Raw genomic sequence first — 18241 nt, forward strand, 5'->3', positions numbered from 1 at the left:
TTCAATGGGAATAAACGACTAGTTAGATAAATATAAAGGACCAGCTTAATAAGGGAACGATTAGATGAGCTGACTAGAACCAATGCAAACCAAGTGTAGTTGGGTTAGTTCACCACTCTGGGATTTTGTAGCGGTACAAATGTCAATTCTCGCAGCAACAGATTAGGGGAGAATATAACAAACATTTGTTTTCATAGATGTATTAAATCAACCCTTTGTAGTTTAAAACTAATTTATCCTATCACAGCAAGTGGTGATAGACCTGTACATTATGAGGACAAGACAATTTACAAATCTACGCAGTAATGGCTCCACGTGAAAAACTAAGAAATTAGATTGTACATTTCGACCCAGAACAGGCCATAACAGACTAAATCAACACATGCATAAAAAACTAAAAATTGGGTGTGGCGAAATGTGCCCTTGTGGCAAGGCCCCGGAAAATACGGTGCACGTCCTTCAGGAATGTTCTTTATATAGCCAGGCGTGAGTCAGATACTGGCCCCTGCTCACCCCACTCAGGGAAAAATTATATGGGACACCTGCCAAACTGGAGACCACGGTCCGGTTTATTCACAAAGTTGGACTTGTTGTCTAAATCCTCCACCATATTCTCAATTAAGAACGAAGAAGAAGAAGAAGATTGTACATTCAGAAATTACCATCAATTAGATTGTACATTCAAAAAGTACCATCAATTAGATTGTACATTTGGAAATAGGATAATACTTAAAAGTTATTAGCTAGAAATTTTAAATATTGAGACACTCAGAAATTGCACCTAAAATATATCGTACATTCGTCATTCAGAAATAGGGTTCAGAAATTCAGAAGTTATCTAATATATAAAGTTGATTTCTGTGTGTATATAGCGACAGCGGACAGACCCGTGATTAAACAAAATTAAAGAAAATGTATCACCGTCACAAAAATTCTAATTGTGTCTGAAAATTATTTTCATTGTCCTTTAGCACTAATTACGTCCCTTGATAAATTAGGAAAACACAATAACTTCCCTTAAAAAAAAAACAACATCGTGGGAATTTTTTTTACCTTTTATTACTTTGTTTTGGTGTTGGGAAAAAATGATTACATAATTAGCGTGGATTAATTAGCGTGGATTAATCAAGTACAATGTGGTAAGTGAAACAGACATTTTAAATACTGCCTTTTATTTATTTTATACAGTGAACTTACTGTTTAATAAATATTATTTGTAACCAATAACAGTTTAGGAGAAGCACATACATGTCCTCTCTGTTTACTTCTATCTTTCCGTTTGCGAATAAGCTTGGGGTATTACTGTCATTCACTTAATGGAATCGGACGCGTTCGCCGGCGCCCCGGCAGGTTCGATTTGGCGCCCTGGGCTATCCTGTGAGCGCCATGGTGCATAATTTCGTTTTAAATAGTGCGATAGACTATGGATAAGAAAGGTTACTATAGCCTTTAACGGAATCGAATCTGGGCGTCCTCTGGCGCCCCAGAACGGTACGATTTGACGCCCCGGGCTAGACTGTGAGCACTTTGCGTTTATGTTTGCGTTTGTGTTTTCTTTGTGTTTGGGTTTGGGTTTGTGTTTGGGATTGTGTTTGCGTTTGGATTTGGGTTTGTTTTCGTTTGCTTTTTTGTTTTCTTTTGTGTTATGTTTTCGTTTTTTTGTGTTTTGGTTTTGGTTGGTTGTGGTTAGGGTTAATTCGAAAAGTAATATATTTCCTAAACCCGGGCAATGCCGGGTATATGCTGATTACTAAACACACAAGACATGGTCTTTTACAGATAGGTTTTTCACAGAGGCCAGTGCAGGGCCTGGCCGGGACGGCTAGTAAGCTATAAATTAGGAATATGGAAAAGCTCCGGAATTCTCATAAGAAAAGGTAGTGTTAAAAAAGTAATTTGAAACTATTTCACAGAAGCTGTTAAAGGTATATCAGTGGCGTATAAAGTAAAATTGACATCAATTTGTTTTCGATTTAAAACTAGAAAAAAGCCATTTGCACTACCCCAACCCAACAGTTGTACATTGTACAAGACGTTATAAAAGAGTCACACAGTACCCATTTCCAATTCGTAATACAAACAGAAAAATGTAATTATACATTTTGTATTGAAAAATATCTGCAAAATATATTTTTTAAAAACGAAATCTCTCGAAATAAATGAACATACAAACAAACAAACAAAATATGAGAACAGCGTGTTACTTTAAATCTCGTTGGATTTTACGTGCTTTTGAAAAACATTGCTGTGTAAGCATAGAAGACACTTGAGAGGTCAAGGCCAAGCATGTTCCAGAATGACCTTGAAGCCGTGGGGTTACAGCCGACACCAGGGGTCGTGAACCACCACCCCGCCCCCGCCCGACTGGCGCTGTTGACCGTGACGTTCTGGTCGTGGTCCGCGTCCCACGTGGAGAACTCTGACCCGTTGACCGGAAGTAGACAGTCTCCGTACTGAGCGCTGGTATTCATCTGGGTGGAGGTGGAGAAGCTGAACCGGAAATTGCCGGCTTCAAGAGATAGGGTAAAATTTTGATAGCGATAGCCATAGGACGATTCGTTCCCGCCCTTCGCCTGTGTGATGAGAGTGGCGATTCTTAGTTCTGTCAGCCCGGAGTCAGAGATGGCTTTCATGTTGTGGAGTCCCACCCAGAAGTTGTTGCCATCAACGATGAAGCCTCGGGCGTATTCGTTCCAGGTCCGGTTACCGGAATACGATCCGGTGTTGAGCATCACATAGGTAAACTGTGACGTCATGCTGAAAAGATTACAGATGGTGAAAAATGGCGGCGAATTGCTGGAGACTTGGATAGTAACACGATGAAGTTTCAGGGCGTATCCGTAGGCAAGCAGCTCTTTGCAAGATCTGGGGTACCTCTGACATCGACTGCCAACAAACCCGCCCTGACACTGACAGGTGTCGTTGGTCAGGTCCCAGGTTGAGTTGTTCAGACAGGGGTTGTCTTTCTTGTACATGGAGAATGTGGACACTGTCCAGGAAGGTGGCAGCACACAAGGGGTGTGTAGGTAACACCTGTTGGCCGCGTCCAGGCTGACACCATAACACCCATTGAGACACCCCATGGCACACCTACTGGGTGTCATGTTGGCGCCGGACAGGCGAGCACAGCCCAGGTTCACTCGGCTCTGGAAGTCTGTCTCAGGGCCCAGCGTGAAGGTGTTGGTCAGAACTTGAGGGGACACCAGAGCCACAGGTAGGACCAGGAGAAGGCAGGTGTACATCATGGCGACGGTAGAGATCATTCTTGGACAAGTGGCTTTAACGTACACATGTGCACACGATTCCAATTTGATCGAATGTTCAGCAAATTGATAAAATAAAACTTTGAACTACAAGAATAGCAACTGGTTGAAATGACTAATAGTCGGTAAGAATCCAATAATTTACAAACAAATCGGATAAGTTTTCAAGTGTTATTAAACAATTTTTTGTGAGATTTGTTCACTCATTAAAAACTATTTAAATGATGCACGTGTTTTGTTAAGTTAGGTAGTATAAACACACGTTTTGGTGAATACAATCAAAACTTATTCAAACATTATCATCCATCAACACCTATCCACATAGAACTAAAATAATTATATTAAAATCGGCGTTGTTTTATAACAATTAAAGTTGTACGTCTGAAAATATCCTTAGATAGTTACAGTTTGAGATGAAAGAAATACAAAATGTCACCAGATTTTAAAAATACTTTTTTGTTATTTTCTTGAAGGGTTGGTAACAGTAGGTGGAGGGCAGTACACATGTTACAAACTGCTGCCCCGAGCATATGAACGTGTAATGAGCAATTGATTTAGTCTCTACAGGCTGGTGAAGACAAACCTACAGACGACATTCGATGCAATCTTCGATTGATCGCGTCTCATCCGATACATCAATAGACAATCGAATTCAATATCTGGTTCGATTTCGAGTTTTAATTGATAAGTGTTTTGTATCGGAGCTGTGGAGAGTTTGGTTTACAGCTAGCCGTGGAAGCTGTTATGACACGTGGCATAGGGAGCTGTAGTGGCAGGATGAGGGACAGTGTTTCTTCCAGACTTTTTTCTCCGGGGTGGCACTTGATATTATCGGGGGGAGGGGGGGGCGGTCAACATTTTCCGGGAGGGGGGGGGCGTATATTAGTAAAAGTATGTTTACTATATAAATTCCATCTCGTTCGGGGGGGGGGGGGGGGTTAGACTTTCTTCGGGGGGGTGGGGGTAGACTTTCTTCGAGATGCCTGAAAGAAACTGCTGAGGGATCTGGATTGGCCAAAGGCAAGATGTGTGTGTGTGTGTGTGTGTGTGTATGTATGTGTGGTGAAGGAAGACGAAGAGGGGGAGTGTATATGGGTCTAGAATCACTCAAGCTTATTAGATACGACTTTATTGGATCGACTTATCATTTTCGGTATTAAAACATTACCAGCACAAAACGTAGAGGGTGGGGGTAGGAGTGGAGGCGTCTCTAGCCAGACCAGGCTGGAAATAATAAACCTACCAGCCCCAGACCCGGAGTGCTCCCCCCCCCCCCCCCCCCACGGAAGTAACATCAGCACGACTGGTACACGGGATGCCAGTCTCCAAATTTTGAGTCATATTCGTATCGAATATAAACCGTTGAAAAGCAGTTTAGAATTATTTTATCAATAAATGCATCTGTATCCGACTTTTTTACAGATAGTTAAAATGAAAGTTCCGTGTACACACCAAACCAGTTGGTGAGGTCAAGGCCGAGCATGTTCCAGAATGACCTTGAGGCCGTGGGGTTACAGCCGACACCTGGGGTCGTGAACCACCACCCCGCCCCTGCCCGACTGGCGCTGTTGACCGTGACGTTCTGGTCGTGGTCAGCGTCCCACGTGGTAAACTCTGACCCGTTGACCGGAAGTAGACAGTCTCCGTATTTAGCGCTGGTCTTGGTTGCCATGGAACCGTGGAAGCCGAGCCGGAAATTGCCGGCTTCCAGTGAGAGCGTGACATTTTGGTAGTGATAAACGTACGTAGCGGCGAAAAAAAGCAAGAATATAAGGTTTTCAATGATTTATTTTTTGTTTGTCTATCGGAGACTCGTGAGGTGTTCATTAAAAATAATTAAATAAAGAAAACATTAATTAACGCAAACAATATCGGGACATTATAGATTGTAGCCCATATTTATTTCCCGCGAGAGATTTTTCACATAGATTACCATCATCACTCTACCGTCTCACCACTGTGTTGCCATTTTGTCTGCTTAAACTCAGGTTCAAATCCCGCTTTAATCGTGAACAAAGTACATAATGATTTGCGTGTCGGGTAAACTAACATTCAGACCACCCATCTTCCAGACCTCCCTCGACCCCAGGGGGTTACACCCGCCCCCGCAAGTCTTGAACCACCAGCCGGCACCGGCTAGACCGGCACAGTTCCGGCTATCGTTGTCACTGTCCCGGTCCCACGTGGAGAAGGGCGTGTTCTTCACGGCACTCAGACAGTCGCTGTAGCCGGAACTTGCCGGCACCGGCGTCCCGACGTAGCTGAAGGAGAAGTTGGTTCTCTCCCCTGATAGGCTGAAGTTGAAGTAGTCGAAGCCAAACTGGGACCACCCGGGGGTGAAGAGGATCGTCTTGAGCGACAGGACGTTCATGCCCGCGTCATTGACTGCCTTAAAGTTGTTGAGCCCGACCCAGAAGTTAGAGTCTGACACCCAGAAGCCGTTGAGGTACTCCCCCCAGGTGCGGTTGTTGTTGACCTGCCCGATGTTCATCATGACGTAGAAGTTGTAGCCATACTGCAGGTTGCACTTGGTGTAGAACGGGGCCAGCAGGGGACTCACCTGCAGCTGGACCACGTACTGCGTGGGTTCGTACCCCCACACCTTCAGCTCCCCGCAGCTCGTTGCTAACCTCTCACACCTGGCGCCCACCCAACCGTCGTAGCACCTGCAGGTCTGCGACACGTCGTCCCAGTCGCCGAAATTCAAACAGGTGCTATGTCTGATGTACAGCTGGAACTTGTCCACACCAGCAGACACACACGACGAAGCTTCTACCGCTGCGCCACACCGCGTGTGCTTGTAACATCTCCTGTCGGAGGTTGCACTGAATCCTCTGCACCCATCGCGACACAGTGATGCGCACTGAAGCAGACTGAACGCACCTGGGTGTTCAACAGCGCACCCATAGTACACGCGAGCAGACAAGTTACACACCAAACTCCGTGTGAACTCGTTGATCCGAAAATCTGCACACACCACAGCGGCGATGATAACAAATCTTATAAACACACTGGAATATTTGTTATCAACTAGATTTACTTTCATTGTTGACAAATGACACGAATTTTTTAATATGCTAGTTGAATATCTTGTGTGAAAGTCTAATTAAAGTTTAAAAATAATGACTAAGAATTTAATCAGGTATCCTGGCTAATTTATTAACCAAAGTTTTTAGGCTGATGTTGATGTGAGGACTGAGGTCAGGTTCGGACGCCGTGACTTTAGACAGGTGTTAGACAAAGGTGTGTGACGTATGACGCTTGCACGACGTCCGTTGTTTGCTGGCCAATCATTTCACCCCGTTTACTCCCCCCCCCCCCCCCCCACTTCTCCGTTTTATTCCAGAGATCATTGTTGAATGTCTTTCAACGCTAATGTTATTGACTTAAGAATAATTTTTCTCGCAAAGTGTGATAGGGGAGAGAAGGATGGAGGCAGAAAAAAAAGGGGGGGGGGGGGGAGTGGCCAAATATAAATTCAACCGTTGTTTTAAAATAGTTAAAACTTCGGCCAAGGAACTTTTACAATGATGAAACTGATGTTTAACAAAGAAAAAAAACATTATTTGTCACCCATGGAATGTATTTTGTATTCCAGAACGCAAATAACTTTTTTAGTACCTGGTCAAGGATTTTTATATCGAACAAAAAAATTTCTCTCGAATGGAGGTAATCAATCAGTGATGGAAGAGGGCGAGTTATCTGCCCCTGCCAGCTGCCCATCCAATGAAGAACTAATTATTTCCTGACACAGTTACTTCCCCTATTCTGAGTGCTGAAATTATTTCATACCGATAGAGTTACTTGCCCATAGAGTGGCCCATTTTCTAGAGGTGACGGCTGTGTGTGTGGGTGCTATTCCTATTTGTACCAGTAGTTAGGGCTATATGTCGATGCATTGCCTATTTGCCACCGAAATTATGTTATGTGTGGATAGCTTGCCTATTTGCCACACATATTATGTGTGGATAGCTTGTCTATTTGCCCATAAGTTAGGGCTATGTGTGTATAGAACTTGTAAGTTTATCGTTCTTTCTCGCGTTAATTCGTGTCTGGTTAGCCAGGGAGAGATAAAAGTTTTCGAACTAAATCAATTGTTGTGAACGGGGTTTCCCATCGATAACAAAAAACATGGCGGCTATTTGTTAGTAGGTCCCGCTTCAAGATTTCAAAATCATCAAACGTTCCAGAAATGCAACAACTGTAAAAACTTTCAACGCTGTTTTGTTCATATGGATGGGAACAAACACATGTGTATGCATTTTTGAATATAAAAGTTTTGTGGCGGTAAGTATATTGATTTTATTTCTTTTGTTGATAGTTTGTCCAAGGCTAGGGGACATTACTCTGACTCTACTCAGTCTTTGCTACGAGACTTAAAGATTCCCAGACCTAGACCTAGATCTAGATCTAGATTCTAGAATCTACCAACTAAGATCTACATTGCTTTAATCTAGTTCTAAGAGTACAAGTTCATGAATTAGAATATATTAGATCTAGATTCTAAATCTAGTATTTTAGTGATCTAGATAAAATATTAAAAATATTAAGAAAAGGATGACGGTAAAAACTAAAACAACAGGAAAATGAGGATGACTTCTCCAGTCTCACTCAGCCTACGACTTACTTATTAATCGAATCTAGATTCTAGATCTAGATCTCTAGATATTAGATCTAGATATCTAGAACTTAGACAACAATGTTAATGTTAATAGATCTAGATCTAGCTAGATTACTGAACTAGACTCTAGTACTGATTACTCAGTGATTACTGTTTAATATTTTAGAAGTAGGCCTATAAGTAGTAAACTTATAAACTAGATCATGTGTATTAGTACTATTAGACTTGTAGGCTAGTCTTGTTAGTCTAGACTAGGGACTATAAAATCTACAATTGATAACTTTCGGCCTTTTAGTATAAGCCTAATTATTAATGAATTACAGGGTACAAAAATTAATAAATTGGTCAGAGTCATTATGATTACAGTTAGCTGTTAATAGAATTAAGTTTTAGATCTATTGACTACAATTTTTAGTTACAAGTAATGAAAATGAAACTAATAGTTTTGTAATAGTTAAGATATGGTTAACTGTAAACCAGATATTTTAGTTTTTAAGACAAGCTAAGTAGATAGAAAACTGAACCTTTACAATAAATTAAACCTTTTATAATATATATATATATATATATATATATATATATATATATATATATATATATATAAATATATATATATATTAATATCTCATATTAGTTAAATAATTATTTTAATATAATATATGGATAAACTTAATAATTTATTATATTTAAATTCCCTAGGTACTTGGCAAGCAATTTTCTCACACTTTACTGTGGCTATTGGTGCTGATCTTGAACTAAAGGTGAGCTGAATTTTTTTTTTATAATAAGCCATTTTTCAGCTTAAGCCCAAGTTTGAAATCGATTCAGTGTTCTAATTCTTAAAGAAAATGTTGCTACTAAGATTATATACTGTAAGTATTAATATGTATGGCTTGATAGTGGGACTGTCAGACAGTAGCTTTAACATTTCTATCCTAAAAGATAAGAGTTCAGATCCCTGGTTTTAGTCCTGGTATGATGTCCTAAGTCTCATGAGTACCAGCTCTCATGAGTACCTGGCTCAAGATAGGGAAATTAAAGGTGGCTGGGTATATACTTCTGAACACTCTAATTTTACATGCAAATGTCACAGAAACAGGTGAATTTTAATTCAACTGCTATATTGGCTGTCTGTTTTAATCAATGATTAATTTTTTCATATTACAGAAAGTTGTTAAAAATATTATTTATTTAATTTCTAGGTAAATGGAACAGCATGGATGTGGATTTTTAGACACAAGGAAGCTGAATTTAACTTTTAATGAAGAATTTAAATGATGATTGTCCATGAAAAGAAATATTAATCATATACATTGTAATGCTGTATTGATGCATCTTCTGTTTTAAGTAATTAAAAAACCATCCATTTATGAAATTATTTTCATTTTTTTTTTTCAATTTTAAAACTGTAGTTCTGTTTTGTTATTTGAAAACAATGATGAAAGTATACTGAACTGCCATTGAGATATTAATATAAATGCTATTGTTTATAGTTTAATTCTTTCAGAAGCAACTATATTGACATCAAAACTGAATCTTTATTGTACACTAAGTATAAAAGCTTACCCGCAAACCAGTCCATGTAAACAATTTATTGACATTCAAACATTAAATTTTTTTAAAGGTAATTTTTCTTAAATAAAACAGACTACTTTCATATGGGATAAGAAACATTTAATTTTGAAATTGATTGGTTTATTAAATTTTAATGGAGCTGAAACTAAAACACTGGGTACAAATTTATTATTACTTTGTTTCTCAGAAAATTGCAAATTTTGAACATAAGAACTGTGGGAAGTAGGCAATGATGTTAAAATATCTCTTGAAACTTGAAGAAATTGTGGAAGGTTTAGAGATAGAAAACAACATTTCAGAAGATGATGTTTGAAATAATGGTAAAATATCTTTAGCAATTGTCACTGAATAAATATTTTCATTAGACAAATCACATTTAGATATAGAAGAATATGGTATGTCTTCAGATTTTCTTATCAGCGAAGATCCTGGGTGATTCTCTTTGTTACCATCGGTCAAACGACAAGCCAATTCTGGAAAATTCATTGGGTTCTTTGCCTGGGCAGCTAAATATATTTAAATTAAGTTCATGCAAGGCTTTAGAAACATCAATTGGATAAAACTCTATAATTTCATTAACTTTTTATTAATATCAGCTCCAAAGGAATAATATAAACAAGTTACACATCATCAATAAATCAAATTTGCAGATATTTCCATTTCACCAAACTTTCTCTAAGTCATAATATATATTTTAAATTCATGGCATTTTGTTAGGCTAGATATGTTGACTTTTATTTACCACAATAATCTGATTATATAAATTAGGATTACCCAGCTTTCATACATTCTTCTTTTTACTGCCCTCCTTTATGAGGGGGAGGTAAAAATCATCATAAAATGTGTGATGCAATTTACAGATGAACCCTCTCTCTCTCTACCCCTCCCCCTATATATATATATATATATATATATATGTATATCTACATAATCTCTAAAATCATGTTGGTACCTCTACCTGTTTGAATGTTAGGCCCATTTCCTTAAACTGTTTCTGTGTGGATCTTCTCCATGGGGGTCATCTATAAATGACGTAACGCATCTTTTTGACGATTTTTACCTCGCCCCCTCCCCCTACACATCGTCACAAAAAGCCAGACCCCCACCCCCTAAAATGACGTCACACAGTACTAGATTCTAGATCTAAATTACTACAGTTGCCTACACTCTAGATTTAGTTCTTAAGTTCTACAACAAGACTACACTAAACTTCGCTAGATCTAGAATAATCTAGATTCTATATATAAATTGATATTGAACATATTCTAGTCTACCTGTCTTAAAGTAAATAAATAGCCTATTTATTAGGCCTAATTTTAGTAATTTAGTAATTAATTCCAGTCAACTACACTGTAAAATAAAAGAAACTAGATCTAGAATCTAGATCTCTAGACTACTCTTGAGTCTATAAATTAAAAATAAATCCTGTATGTCGTATGTTACTGTCTAAGTCGGAATTTTCAAGAGGGTTTATTTTAAAGTCATAGATCTAGATATAGAATTCTAGATCTAGAAATCTAGACTCTAGATCTAGGCTATATATATTTATTAATTAAATTAGGCTTGATTTCAGATTTACGATTGAAATCTTTTAGGCCTATAAATATCATATTTTATATAGATTATAGATGTATTATTATTATACAGGTTGTATTCTAGATCTATATAAAATATAATATATTTGTGTGTGTGTGTGTGTTATTTTAAACTTAATTTACTTAAAACAACTTATTGTCGGAGTTTTTTTTATTCCAAAAACGAAAGTAGATTTCATAACTTAAAAAAAAATAAATAAAAAATATTCACATTTGGTTTGAAAAAACAAAAAAACGCCAGCTGGCAACTACCGGAGCGAGAACTTGGTAAGCTACTTTAACAACTTACAAGCCCAATAGCTTGCCTATTTGCCAGAGAATTTAGGTTTATGTGTGTATAGCTTGCCTATTTGCCACAGAAGTTAGATCTATGTGTGGATACATTGCCTATTTGCCACAGAAGTTAGATCTATGTGTGGATACATTGCCTATTTGCCCAGAACTTAGGGCTATATGTGGATACATTGCCTATTTGCCCAGAACTTAGGGCTATATGTGGATACATTGCCTATTTGCCCAGAACTTAGGGCTATATGTGGATACATTGCCTATTTGCCCAGAACTTAGGGCTATATGTGGATACATTGCCTATTTGCCCAGAAGTTAGGACAATGTATGTATACATTGCCTATTTGCCCAGAAGTTAAGGTTAACTCGGCTGGAATGGCTGAGTGTAACTTGCCAAATTTCTTCTGATCTAGAGATGACTTTCTTCACGTAAAACTTTGAACGACATTTTCTTGAGACTCTCAGGTTATTGACACCAAACCCTCCCATCCAGCACCCCCTCCCCCCCCCCCCCCCCACAGAGTGTAGAAAAGAAGACATTGACCTAGGTACCAGCAAATCTTAAACTGATTGTCTCAAACCAACTTCCGTTTGACCTAATTTATATCGGATCGCTTTATTTGCATTCGTACTCAGGCCAGTAGACCAATGGTCGCCTAGATTAGACATGATGTACCCGACAATCTATTCAATGGTCAGTAGACCAATGGTCGCGTAAATTAGACACAATGTACCCGACAATATACTCAATGGTCAGTAGACCAATGGTCGCGTAAATTAGACCCAATGTACCCGACAATATACTCAATGGTCAGTAGACCAATGGTCGCCTAAATTAGGACAATCTATTCAATAGTCATTTACACCACCACTACACCTCGATTACAGTAAAGCTTCTGGTCAATAACAATCTATCCAATGGTCAATACAATATGCCAAATGGTCGATCACAAAAAACTTCCAATAGTCACTGCAAAACATCGACGGTCGATTGTACGGGGCGGTATATTGGGGTGAGCAATGAAAAAGTGACCCACGTGACCTGTAGATGAGCAGCCAGTGTTCCAGCCTCACGCCCTCATCAGCCCAAAGCTCTGGAATTGACCACGTGACTAGCAGAAGATTGGACTGAGCTCTACACAGTCATGGGCCCTGGTCACAGTCTCAGTCAGAAGTGACGAGTCAACTTCCTGTCAGCGAGGTTTCGTGAATGAAAATGTCAGTACCCAAATGTCACCCTCACTTCACTCTCACTCCACTCTCACTTCACCTAGTGACTTTTGATGAATGAGCTTCTAAACGAGTGGCGAGAAAATAGAGCAATACAACTGAGCCACACTCCAAATGTAAGACGCATTCTTGTTTGTGTTAATTCTATTGAAGCCGTTCCGGCCAGGCCTTGCCCTGGAAATCAATATTTAGGTTTGAACTCCCCCCCCCCCCCCCAAATACATCATTGGAGTATATTACTTAGACCAGCTATGTCCAACTTAGACCAGTTATGACCAACTTAGACCAGCCATGGCCAACTTAGACCAACTAAGAGTTTAGACTATGACCAACTTAGACCAATTTAGACCAGCTATAACCAGCTACACGAGACAGACTGCCGTAGAAAATGAAGGGACTTGTGATAGAATGAGGTCATTCACCTCTTTACCATCTTTATGTCTGATTTGAACTCAGCTAAATTTAATCCTCATTGTCGCGATACTTATAAGATGCAAGTTCTTGTAAATTTTCAAAGCGTAGCCCCACACAAAATACGTACCTAGGGAACTGTATAAATATAAACCAAGGAATCCATTATTCTGTAAGGGATATTAATAGCTCTACTGAGTGTGTGTGTGTGGGGCCTGGTGGGTGGGGTGTGTGTGTGTGTGGGGGGGGGGGGGTTAATCAGAAAGTCAGTAATAACTTAAGTACCTAAGCTGGAGATTTAACTATCCCCTCCCCCTGACTCACCAAGAAATAAAAGAAACTCTTGGTGGCATTAAACGTGTGTGCTCAACTCTACTGCACCTCTCTGCCGTATGGTTTAATCTTGTTGGTATTAAACGTGTGTACTCTGTGTACTATGGTTTAAGACAAAGATCTTAAAGAAACAAAGATTTTATTTTAAATCAGAGACCAACCTTAGTGGTCTAGACATAGATCGTAGACCGATATCTTAGAGATCTACTACTTTCTTATTACTTACCTAGCTGAAAAAAAAATCATTGTTAGCATCGAAAGCTGCTCAAAATTCCTACAGGGGCCATGGATTATGTGAGCTGGATGGCCACTATTATTGGGGCCACTGGGGGCCTACATCAACAACAATGAGATGAAAGTAGATCCGGCTAACAGGCGGAGTAATCTCGAGGGGTTACTTACCGGATTGGTGTTTTATGATTAGAGTCTACAGACAAAGTAGCGCAGTATGAAGACTGGGATGATGAGACTGGGACTCATTCTTCGAGTCCAGTCAGGGAAAGTCTTGACCGTCTTACCGAGGAGCGGAGCCCATACAATAGTTTAATCACGTGATGTATTCAATGGTGGAATTACTTATGTATTATGTGAGAGGGGAGGTAGGAAGGAGAGCGTATGTGAGATAGAGTAAGCGGTTTTTATTCGTGTCTATTTTTTTTACAAGTTGAGCTTTAACCAAGATGGGTTTAGTTCTTGTTTGTTGGATGACTGAATTTTTTTTTCCTCGACTGGGTTTGAAATGGTAAGCCCAGCAACAATAAAATAGTAGAAATAAACTGAGTAAACATATCTGGACAGAAATTAGTTGCTTGATGTAGCCATCATAGCGACCCCAGACTCGACTAAATTCGTGATTTTTAAATGTATTTAAACATCAAACAGCAACCTCTTATTCTCGATTATGTTTAGATCTTGTCTCTGCACATTTGCGTGTTATTCAGAGCATATGAAGTGAAAATTTTTATTTAATAATTACAACAAAGAAGGCTGGAAATTATTAATTATATAACACATACAGGTTTTGAACCCACCGTAATCTCTCCATCTCTCTCAACCTATCTTCGTCTCTCTGCCTCTCTCACTCTCTCTCTCTCTCACAAAGACAAAGGTTCTCAACCTACCATCGTCTCTGTCTGTCTGTTTGTCTGTCTGTCTGTCTGTCTCTCTCATACTTACAAAGGTTCTCAACCTACCATCTGGTCTCTCTCTCTCCCACACAAACAAAGGTTCTCAACCTACCATCTGATCTCTCTCTCTCATACAAACAAAGGTTCTCAACCTACCATTGGCTCTCTCTCTCATACAAACAAAAGTTCTCAACCTACCATTGGCTCCCCCTCGTCCACACGTTTCCTGACGCTGGTCGCCCGCTCCCTGAGCCGCTTGGCTTTCCGCTTGGCCCTGGCGCCCCAGTAGGTGTAGTTGACTGCGGCGTACTCCAGCAGGGCGGCGAAGACGAAGACGAAGCACATGACCAGGTAGATGTCGATGGCCTTGACATACGAGATGCGGGGCAGTGAGGACCGGACGCCGTTGCTGATGGTGGTCATGGTTAGAACTGTGGTGATGCCTGTGGACGAGATTGGTCGAATCACTCGGCAGTTGAGTTTATGGTTTTATCGAAAAGGGGAGGGGGCTTGTAGAATACATTTTTAACGTCCTTCAAATATAGTTAAATGTCATACAATTTGTGAAATTTGGGTTGTATTTGTTAAAATTAGAGGATATAAGGTAATCAATAGAAATTCTTGTTATATTTTTCTTGGTTCTTAAAACTCGTGAAAAAAGCAAATTCCTGCCCACTGTTACTAACCCTCTTGACTTATACCATAGTGTCGGCACCTGGGCGGCCACCCCTAGCTAGCCCCCGACGTACCTAGAGCTACCCTGTGGGGCGGCCACCCCCTAGTTAACCCCTGACCTACCTAGCTAAGCCCTGACCTACCTAGTTAACCCCTGACCTACCTGGCTAACCCTGACCTAATTAGCTAACCCTGACCTACCTAGCAAACCGCTGACCTACCTAGCTAACCTCTGACCTAATTAGCTAACCCTGACCTACCTAGCTAACCCCTGACCTACCTAGCTAACCCCTGACCTACCTAGCTAACCCCTGACCTACCTAACTACCCCTGACCTACCTAGAGCTACCCGGGCCGACGTGGCCTCGTGGTTGATCCAGAACGAGACCCAGGAGAGCATGACGATAAGGATGGACGGCAGGTAGGTCTGGAAGATGAAGTAGCCGATGTTTCTCTGGAGTTGAAAGATCAGGGACAGCCGCTGGTAGTCGCCTGTTGATAGATTAAAACATTAGATGTATGATGGTAGTCGCCTGTTGATAGAGTAAAACATTAGATGTATATGATGGTAGGTAACTGTTGATAGAGTAGAACATTAGTTGCATGATGATAGTCTGTTGACAGAGTAGAACATTAGTTATATGATGGCAGGTAACTGTTGATAGAGTAGAACATTAGTTGTATGATGGTAGGTAACTGTTGATAGAGTAGAACAAAAGTTGTACGATGGTAGTTAACTGTTGATAGAGTAGAACATTAGACGTATGATGGTAGTCGTATGTTGATACAAAAAAACTTTGGGTTACTATCATGAACTAAGTTAAGGGAAGCAACCCATATGATATCTACATTGCATTCCACGGCTCGTCACAAATTATCGGTCAATATTATGATTATTACCTCATTTATAAATATTCATCAATTAATCCACCTGTCAACGTCCGCCTCTACCTCATTGGTCCAGATTCCGCGATATATTACATGTCAAGATTCACACACTACCTTACACCCCCGGTACCTCACACACCACTACCTCACCCCCCAGGACCTCACCTGTCAACATCTCATCCCAGTACCTCACCTGTCAAGAGCTCCTCCCAGCACCTCACCTGTCAACATCTCCCCCCCCCCCAGTACCTCACCTGTCAACATCTCATCCCAGTACCTCACCTGTCAAGAGCTCCTCCCAGCACCTCACCTGTCAACATCTCCCCCCCCCCAGTACCTCACCTGTCAACATCTCATCCCAGTACCTCACCTGTCAAGAGCTCCTCCCAGCACCTCACCTGTCAACATCTCCCCCCCCCCCCCCCAGTACCTCACCTGTCAACATCTCCCCCCCAGTACCTCACCTGTCAAGAGCTCCTCAATCTTGTTGATGGTGTCGTAGTTTGTGATAGAGAACTGGGGCAGCGAGACGTTCTCCACCTCACTACCTCACCCCCAGTACCTCACCCCCCACTACCTCACACCCCCAGTACCTCACCCCCAGTACTTCACCCCCCCAGTACCTCACCTCCCCAGTACCTCACCCCCCAGTACCTCACCTGTCAACATCTCCCCCCAGTACCTCACCCCCAGTACCTCACCTGTCAACATCTCCCCCCCAGTACCTCACCCCCCCAGTACCTCACCCCCAGTACCTCACCTGTCAACATCTCCCCCCAGTACCTCACCCCCCACTACCTCACACCCCCAGTACCTCACCCCCCAGTACCTCACCTCCCCAGTACCTCACCTGTCAACATCTCCCCCCCAGTACCTCACCCCCCCACTACCTCACACCCCCAGTACCTCACCCCCCAGTACCTCACCTCCCCAGTACCTCACCCCCAGTACCTCACCTGTCAAGAGCTCCTCAATCTTGTTGATGGTGTCGTAGTTTGTGATAGAGAACTGGGGCAGCGAGACGTTCTCCACCTCACTACCTCACCCCCAGTACCTCACTCCCCAGTACCTCACCCCCCAGTACCTCACCCCCCATTACCTCACCCCCCACTACCTCACACCCCCAGTACCTCACCCCCCAGTACCTCACCCCCCAGTACCTCACCTGTCAAGAGCTCCTCAATCTTGTTGATGGTGTCGTAGTTTGTGATAGAGAACTGGGGCAGCGAGACGTTCTCCACGCCCGTCACGGCGCCACGGTCGTTCCTCCAGTACAGGACGATGTCGTCCATGGTGTAGCCGTCTGGGGGAGACAAGGCGGGGTCAGAGGGTCAAGGCGGGGTCAACATGGGTCAACGGAGGTGGGTCAGACAAGGCAGGGTCAGGGGGAGACCAGGCGGGGTCAGGGGGGGTCAAGGCTAGGTCAACATTGGGCGGAGGTGGGTCAGACAAGGCTGTCAGAGGGAGACATGGCGGGGTCAGGGGCGGGGGGGTCAAGGCAGGGTCAACATGGGTAAACGAAGGTGGGTCAGACAAGGCTGGGTTATCATGGATCGGGGGTGGGTCAGACAAGACTCGAGGGAAAAGGCTACAATGTCCTGCATAGACAAAAGTCTTAGGACGTTGTTACAATTTACATATTAAGTCTGTCACATACAACACATCAAGATTGACAAAGACAACACAACAAGTATCTTTGTGATGACACAGTATGTCCACTAGGTCAAGATTTAAAAAGTCCACCTCAAATGGTTTGTCCACTAAGTCAAACTCTACTTATGACGTCTTACCTAAAACAACAGTTCTAAGATTGTCTTATCTAACAAACCGATGGATTGAACTTTTTATTTCAGTTTTTTTTAGATTAGAAACACATCTCGTTATACAGCGGCTCTCAAACTTTGAATCTTTGAAAGGGCCGTACAACATCTTAACCCAACAAATCTTCTTCAGCGTTCTTAGGCCATTGACTCCGATTTCAGCCAGCTTTACTTTATGGATTGGCTTCCATAGCCTTTGTCCAACCAAGAACAAACTACAAGGCAGCAGTTGTTTGATTTTGGATTTTTCTCTCCTAGAGGAGTGGCTGTCCAACATCTTTACCCAACAATTGGCCTTCCACAACATTTTGAAGATTTTATACCCACGTGTGCATTACCCGAATTTCTATTTGGAAACGATTTGACTATAAAGGGTACCCCCCCCCATCCCCCCGACACACGAAAACAATTTATA

General features: G+C 41.5%; 1 protein-coding gene and 1 long non-coding RNA gene across 2 annotated transcripts in view; one reads left to right on the forward strand and one right to left on the reverse strand.

The window, feature by feature from the left end:
• LOC131937455 (gamma-aminobutyric acid receptor subunit beta) overlaps positions 1-18241 on the reverse strand; it is a 139305-nt gene that overhangs the window by 9550 nt on the left and 111514 nt on the right. The window contains exons 6-8 of the mRNA XM_059294908.1: positions 17172-17309; positions 15458-15610; positions 14642-14886 (exon numbers count right to left, since the gene is read on the reverse strand). Of these exons, the coding sequence (XP_059150891.1) occupies positions 14642-14886; positions 15458-15610; positions 17172-17309 (536 nt within the window). The remainder of the gene's footprint in view (positions 1-14641; positions 14887-15457; positions 15611-17171; positions 17310-18241) is intronic.
• On the forward strand, positions 7362-9268 carry LOC131937788 (uncharacterized). Its single transcript, XR_009386254.1, has 3 exons — positions 7362-7550; positions 8584-8645; positions 9087-9268. It is a non-coding gene; the product is annotated as an uncharacterized LOC131937788 (long non-coding RNA).

This window comes from Physella acuta, unplaced genomic scaffold (genome assembly GCF_028476545.2).
Source record: "Physella acuta isolate Inbredline_101_S28 unplaced genomic scaffold, ASM2847654v3 ptg000017l, whole genome shotgun sequence".
Classification (NCBI taxonomy): domain Eukaryota; kingdom Metazoa; phylum Mollusca; class Gastropoda; family Physidae; genus Physella; species Physella acuta.